Below are 7,851 nucleotides of genomic sequence, written 5' to 3'. Positions count from 1 at the left end.
TGGAGAAGACAATGAAGAGCAAGGAATTAAAGTGAATTGACCGAACAAAAGATAGAGGAAGCAAAAGAACATCACCTAGATGATGATGCTCTGATACCACGTAATGTAGCTCCATGTAGAGCTTGTAGACCTTGGATCTTCTTCATCAATGGAGCCCTTTGCTTATTGAAGATCAATGGAAGCGGAATGGAGAATGAGGAAAGGTTTTGGAGATGCCACTTCAAGGAGAAGATGAGTCAAGAGCAAGCTCACCACCATAGGAAGCCATATATAAGAGCTTGAATGTAGGAGAAGATGGATGGAGGGAGAGGGAGAGAGGGGAATGGAATTTTGAGAGAGAGAAGAGGGGGAATGAGGTCTAAACTTTTGAAGTCTAATTTCTCAAATGATCAAAGTCTTCAAATGCACACACAAGGTCTCTATTTATAGCCTAAGTGTCACACAAAATTGGAGGAAATTTTGATTTTCTATTCGAATTTCACTTGAATTTGAATTTGAATTTATGGAGCCAAAATTTCACTAATTATGATTAGTGAATTTCAGCTATGGTTCATCCCAATAATCCAAGATCAAATCCAAGATTCTCCACTAAGTGTGCTTAGGTGTCATGAGGCTTGTAAAGCATGAAGAACATGCACAAAGTGTGACTATATGATGTGACAATGAGGTGTAGCAAGCAAATGCTCACCTCCCTCTTAGGATGGTCCGAAATTTAATTGGATTGGGCTTCTTCCAATTCAATTAAATTTCTCTCCCAACACACACACCTCAAATAGTGCACTAAATGCATGTGAAATTACAAAACTACCTCTAATACAAAAACTAGTCTAGGTGTCCTATAATGCAAGAGCTGAAAAATCTTACATTACTAGGGTACCCTAAACTTGTGGGGTACCCTCCTTACACTATGGAGTCCTAAGTACAAGGTCCAAAAAAATAATGAAACCCTAATCTAATATGTACAAAGATAAGTGGACTCATACTTAGCCCATGGGCCCAAAATCTACCCTAGAGATCATGAGAACCCTAAGGCTTTCTCTTGCATCCCTGGCCCAATCTTCCTGGAGTCTCCTAGCCATGGCTCTAGTGATGGGTTCCCTCCTTGGGATCGCTACCTAGGGGAAAAGGTTATGTTGAGGGTCACTAAGGAAGGTGATGTGACATCGATAATGTTTTGCTTCTTAATAATAATAATAAAATAAAATGAAAATAAATAAATAAATAAAAAATGACAAAACCGTAACAACCGGTGACATGTGATTGATTTAAAAAATATGATGATGTAGTCCAATTACAAGGAATGTGCTTAAAAAAGGGTATATGAGAATGTGACCTTAATATTTATCTTAATTTTATCCATAAGAATCAAAGATAGTGCTAGGGAATTTATAATAACTCACGCACTTTACTCAACCAATTAAGCTAAATCTCCTTGACCCTTAACATTCCTCTTTGAATTAAGGTTAAATTACCATGGAAGAGTGCTAGTTGTGGAAGCAAAGCTTTCCAAGATTATTTTGATGATGCCAAAGACTCAAGTCAAGAATCAAGAGTCAAACAAGTTTCAAGAATCAAAGAGTCGTTCAATCAAGAATCAAGATTCAAGTGAAGATTCAAGAGAAGACTCAAGATATGCAATAACTTCAAGAAAAGCATCAAGATAAGTATAAAAAGATTTTTTCAAAAGAGAAGATTGAATATCACAATTTTGTTCAAAATAATTTTTCAAAGAAAAATCTTTTACCAAGAGTTTTACTCTCTGGTATTCAATTACCGGAAGATAGTAATCGATTACCAGTAGTCAACATTCTTTTCAAACTGATGTACAAAGTAGTAATCCATGAGCATGTAATCAATTACCAATGTTTTAAAATGTTAGATTTCAAATTTCAAGAGTCACAACTTGTGATAAAATAGTTTCAAACTTGTCTAATTGATTACTAGTGTTTCCAAACATTTTGATTTTTAAATTTAAACATTAAGAGTCACATCTGTTGATGTGTAATCGATTACGCTACAATGGTAATCGATTACCAGTGACTTATTTTGAAAATTAAATTACCAAAAGTCACAATTCTTAAAGTGACTAGTTTTTGAAGATTTTTTAAAGAGTCACAGCTTTTAAAGTGACTAGTTTTAAAAAAGAGTCACAACTTTTAAAGTGACTAGTTTTAAAGAAATTGCCAAGAGTCACAAACTTTAACTTGAGTCATCAAATGACTATAAATATGTGACCATGCCACGAATTTCAAAGAGAGAACTTTCAGATTCCTTTCATTCAAAAAACTGATTTTCATTCAATTATTCTCAACATCTTTCTAAGAGTTTTTGTTCAATGCTTTCTTTGTCAAGAAAAGTTCATTGGTCAAAAACTTGTGTTATTCTTCTTCTTCTTCATTCCTTCTCCCTCTTGCCAAAAGAATTCAAAGAACTAACCGTCTAAGAATTCTTTTGATTCATTCCTTCTCCCTCTTGCCAAAAGAATTCTAAGAACTAACCGTCTGAGAATTTTATGTAAGAAACAGGTAGCTTCTTGGTTGTAATAGTGAACACAAGGGAGGGTACATCCTTTGTGGTTTGCTTCAAGTAGAGGGTACATCTACTTGGTTGTTCAAAAAGAACAAGGGAGAGTACATCCCTTGTGGATCTTTGCTTGTAAAGGATTTTACAAGGTTATTAGAAATCTCAAGAACCGTGGGTTGCTTGGGGACTAGACGTAGGCACAGGTTGTGGTCGAACCAGTATAAATCTTGTGTTTGCTTTCTTCTTCCCTACACTCTTTACTTTTTCGCTGTGCACTTTTTATTTTCGCTTTACTTTTGTTTAAGTTATTGTTTATGTTCTTTACTTTCTTATAACTTTGTAGTAAAGCTTAATTGAATCTAGTTATATTAAGAAGGATAATTTTTAATTAGTCAAAATACATTAATAATTAATTCAACCTCCCATTCTTAATTATTCCAAGACCACTTGATCCAACACTAGTAACACATTATTCTAATCATACTCTTTTTAATTGATTAAAATTTATTGAAAACTATAAAATTACAAGAGAATTATTAAATGTGATGTAAGAGCCACAAGATTATATCATTTTCAATAAATTTTAACTAATAAGATAGTGTAAAGTGTGCTAAAAGGAGTTTGTCAAAAAATACATTATTAACATTTCTCATTATTAGGATAATCTCTAAATTATTTGTGAATTTTAAAGGAGATATTTAGGCCATATTTTTAATTGAGTCCAAGATATTTTTATTTCTTTTTGGAATTGGATTTTGATGGCATGGAATTGTTAAAAAATGATTATCTATAATGATTTTAAAATTCTAAAAACTCAATTAAAAAATATACTGATTTAAGACTTAATATTTTTTATAGTTTAGAAATCATTTAAAAATTCTCAAAAAATTCAACATATAAATGAATTTTTTTGTTGGCAGAGATAAGTGAAAATTTTAACCTTGAATTAACATATGAAAATAAAATTTTATTATTACTTTATATTGTTGAGAAATAACTATTTTTTCTTTAAAAAAACTCCTGATAATTTCTTAATTAACACCCTTTGGGTTTTGCATATCGCGTCGGCAGTCCACAAACTTGGGACTCATAACAGCGTGACGCGTTGGCCTGTTGGGCGCAGTCATTATCTCTCTCAATTTTTTTCTTAAAGTGAGTGATTGGGTGGTGCTGAGTCAGGAAAGTGGCTGAGATTGGGTTTTGGTTTTGGTGTGATTCCAACAAATCCACGTTTGAGCCACACACACTTTGTCTTTCTGGCTTTGTTTTCTTTGTCCCATTCCTATCCCAAACTTTCTTGTGGCTCTGAGATTCAATTCCCCGTTTTGTTTTTTACTCTTTAGACTCTCCGCCACCTGAACATTACCCATCCATCTCATAGCACTCACCCCAGAAAAGCACCGTCACTTGTTCGTTTCAACGTTCTTCTATTGATACGTTAATGCTTTTTGATTCCTTTCAGATTTTTCTAACTAACTAACTATCTGTGAATCAAAGAAATTTCAGTGTACGTTTCGTCTGATTCTTTGGGATACTGCTTGAGCTCGGTAAGATTCTTGATTTATCACAAGCATTGGATTGATAATTGCTAGTAAGAAAATCTAAGTGCCATTCCTCATGATGCCTAAATGTGTGTTCTGGCTTCTTTTATTTATTTACAGTTAGATAGTCACTGAATTGTGTGTGTTCCATTCGCGGTTTTGAATTATGGTCCTCAGCGGTAATTATGGTTTGGGAAAATTCCTCAGCATTTGCTTTTTTTTTTTTGTAATTTTGGTGATGGTAATGCAATCCTAACAACAAATGTAACTGCAATTTAAAATCATGATTCCGTTGCTTTGTGCCACTATTGTTATGCAATTGTAGTTATTTTCAAGATTTTGTCTTGTGTCTAAGTATTTGTGGGATCTTTAGTGCTTTACCAATGAAAGTTTGGTCTAGTGAAAGAAACTAAACTAGTCTCTGGTAAAGTGACGCATCATAATTGGAAGAGGCACCTACATTTAATACCGTGTCTTGTACTGAATCATCTCCTACTAAGATATATCTAGGAAATAAAAAAAAAAAAAAAAGTTGTGGTGGGCTTAATAAGCAAGCTAAGCTTCAATTTTTTTCTCTTTTCTAAATATAGGATTTAGATAGGAGATATTGGTTGTGGTTGTGTAAAATAAGATCTGTTTTGCTTAAGCAAGTGAACATTTCACTGTTTTATAATCTATAAAGCCAAAAGAGAGTGGAAGGTGTCACCTTCTTTCTCCTTTCACAATCTGAACGACAAATTACTTTAATGAACTTTCAGATTCTTTTCTCCTTTAATGCTTGTGCATATATGGAAGATTAAGTTCTTGTTTGGGTTACCATTGGGAACTATTGAATATGAATTGAAAGTGTGCTAGGAGAAGCACCCTATTTGTATATCTATTAAGATAATTAGAACACAGTAGTAACAAATCCTATGATATTCCATGTATATCTATAATCTCAATCTTATCTTTCTTTAAGCTCTGTTTTGGTAAAATGAGCCTCGTTTGCCAATTGAAAGCTTTTTGTTTCTTATCCTGTATCTTTTCATTTGCTGATGGTAAAGCTTTTTGTTGTCTACATGGTTCATCTTGAAATAGTAATATTCTTAGACAGTCTGGATGATACATGTATTAGATGCATGCCTGGCTGGGTCAATTTAGTTATTTTCCTTGCAAAAGGAGAAGCTTGTGATTGCTCTTTATATCTGCGGTAGTGAAAAATCAATCTTATCTTTTCTGAAAATTTGTTGAAGCTTAATATATTTTGGTCTCCAGTTACATCATTAATTACCACCTCTCAAATGTGTTTTCGAGAATAACAATGGATGAATAGCAAAGCGAAATACTTGGTCTTTCATCACAACTTTTTCGAGCTATGACAGAGTATCCCCTTTCTGTGTTATTATTATTTCCAATATGGTGTGTGATGTTTCACTTTCTTGTTGGTACTAATCGTTCCCTGAAAAGAATTATTTTCCTTGAACATCTGACATATTTGTATGGGGATACTGGGATATGAAATTTTCAATAGGAAAACAATAGCACCAAGGGGTTGTGTCTATGAAAGAATAAACATCCTATTTGATCTGCTGCAAGACTAAACCTTAATTGATAAATTTTGGTTATGTCCAATATTCTTTAAATGTGCTGCTTTCTCAAGGATCATACCTTTTATTGGGATCTTCATATTACATCACTTCAAATGTTCATGTTTCATTGTCTAAATCCTATGTTTCCCACTTTTGCACTTTGGAATTTATGTTTAGCAGATGGGAGATGTGGCTAAGGACCTTGCAGCTGGGACTGTTGGAGGGGCAGCACAGTTGATATGTGGACACCCCTTTGACACCATCAAGGTCAAGCTCCAAAGCCAGCCTGCACCACTCCCTGGTCAGCTTCCCAAGTATTCAGGTGCATTTGATGCTGTCAAGCAGACAATAGCAGCTGAAGGACCAAGGGGTTTATACAAAGGCATGGGTGCTCCGCTTGCTACGGTAGCAGCCTTCAATGCTGTCCTGTTTACAGTGAGGGGACAAATGGAAACATTAGTGAGGTCCAATCCTGGTGCCCCCCTCACAGTGGATCAGCAGGTTGTTTGTGGGGCTGGAGCCGGAGTAGCTGTTTCCATTCTTGCTTGCCCAACTGAATTGATCAAATGCAGGTGTGATGGTGTTTTTCTTATCACTGTCCTTTAATCTCATTTTGTTCCTTTTCTTTCAGCTTCTACGGGTTTTTATTGGTTTTGGAATTTTTCATATTTTTTCCCTTTATAAAACTTGACATGGATTTTCCCCCGTTAGAAAGCACGTAAATAATTGTTCTTGACACCTCTCTTTTGTTTGTTTTGCTATAAAGCATCTCTCTTAGGTGCTTATCTTTAACAAACTTCATTACTTCTCTCAGTTGACTTAAACCATATTAAACCCAATGAATTCCAGCTACAGATTAGCCTTTATTAACTTTCGATGTTACTTGGACATCATCATAGGTTATCCAAATATTTGCTTAACTTTTTTGATTCATGGTGATTGTCATCAGGTTGCAAGCACAAAGTGCGCTTGCTGGCTCTGAAACAGCTACCGTGGCTGTTAAGTATGGAGGACCCATGGATGTGGCCAGGCATGTTCTCAAGTCAGAAGGGGGCATGAGAGGTCTTTTCAAGGGCTTGGTTCCCACTATGGGGCGTGAGATACCTGGAAATGCTATCATGTTTGGTGTATACGAAGCATTAAAGCAAAAGTTTGCAGGAGGCACTGATACTTCTGGGCTAAGTAGAGGTTCTCTGATTGTTGCCGGAGGCTTGGCTGGAGCTTCCTTCTGGTTCTTAGTTTACCCAACTGATGTTATTAAGAGTGTGATTCAAGTAGATGATCACAGAAACCCAAAATTTTCTGGTTCATTTGATGCATTCAGAAAGATTCGAGCTACAGAAGGGTTCAAAGGCTTGTATAAGGGTTTTGGTCCTGCAATGGCTCGAAGTGTTCCTGCAAATGCAGCATGTTTCTTGGCATATGAGATGACAAGATCAGCTCTGGGATGATTAATTCTTGTAACAGGCTTAATATCAAATTCTCATGTTTTCTTTTTCTTTTTGTTCACTAAACATTTTATTCCATCCATTTATATAACCGCACAAGCGCGTCTTCTTTATTGCTTCCGTCAAAGACTCATTCTTTCACAAGTAGTAATACAAACAACCTTATTAGATTCAGCCTGAGGGGCAAAGATTATATTGACTATATTCAGTAAAATTAACTAAAAATATAATTAAAATTAAAATGTTAGTTGATAGTTGAAAATAATTAAGTTAACTTATTAGTTTTTTTAATTAATTTTAAACTCTTGTAATTATATATTTTATAGAAAAATTATTTTAATTACATTTTTAGTGTCATTATTACATTTTTTTCATATCATGTATTCCACTATTAATATTATACTATATCTTAAAATATTTTTCATCAAGATTAAAATAAAATAAATAAAATATACACTTAAGTAGACATTATATTTTTATTATGTTAATTAGCGTAATATTTAAAATAAATCTAAAAAATAAAGAAAATAAAATAAATTTAACATTTATCATTATCAATTTTGTGAAGTATAATATTGAAATAATGAATTAAATATTATAAACAATATAATGGCTACTAAGTGAATGCCAAAATTATCCAATTGACATCATGTTGATTGGCTCTCCCTATTTAATTTTTTTAGGAAAAATAGTACTTAAATTTCCTAAACTTTGTTTGTATATATTTTTTTCTTCTTTTTCTCCTCTTGTCTTTTATTATTTGAACAT

The 7,851-nt window shown here is 33.8% G+C and overlaps 1 protein-coding gene across 2 annotated transcripts; it reads left to right on the top strand.

The window, feature by feature from the left end:
* The first annotated feature begins 3,597 nt into the window (after positions 1–3,597).
* LOC100791908 (mitochondrial carnitine/acylcarnitine carrier-like protein-like) lies at positions 3,598–7,203 on the top strand. 2 transcript variants are annotated; one of them, XM_006572799.3, is made up of 3 exons: positions 3,598–4,070; positions 5,813–6,207; positions 6,585–7,203. In XM_006572799.3, exons 2-3 carry the CDS (start codon positions 5,816–5,818, stop codon positions 7,084–7,086), a joined length of 894 nt encoding a protein of 297 aa, XP_006572862.1. In that variant the 5' UTR covers positions 3,598–4,070; positions 5,813–5,815; the 3' UTR covers positions 7,087–7,203.
* Positions 7,204–7,851: the final 648 nt, after the last annotated feature.

This window comes from Glycine max, chromosome 1 (genome assembly GCF_000004515.6).
Source record: "Glycine max cultivar Williams 82 chromosome 1, Glycine_max_v4.0, whole genome shotgun sequence".
NCBI classification, from domain to species: Eukaryota; Viridiplantae; Streptophyta; class Magnoliopsida; order Fabales; family Fabaceae; genus Glycine; species Glycine max.
The sequence above is the reverse complement of the archived record's forward strand: the minus strand, read 5'-3'. Positions and strand labels throughout refer to the sequence as shown.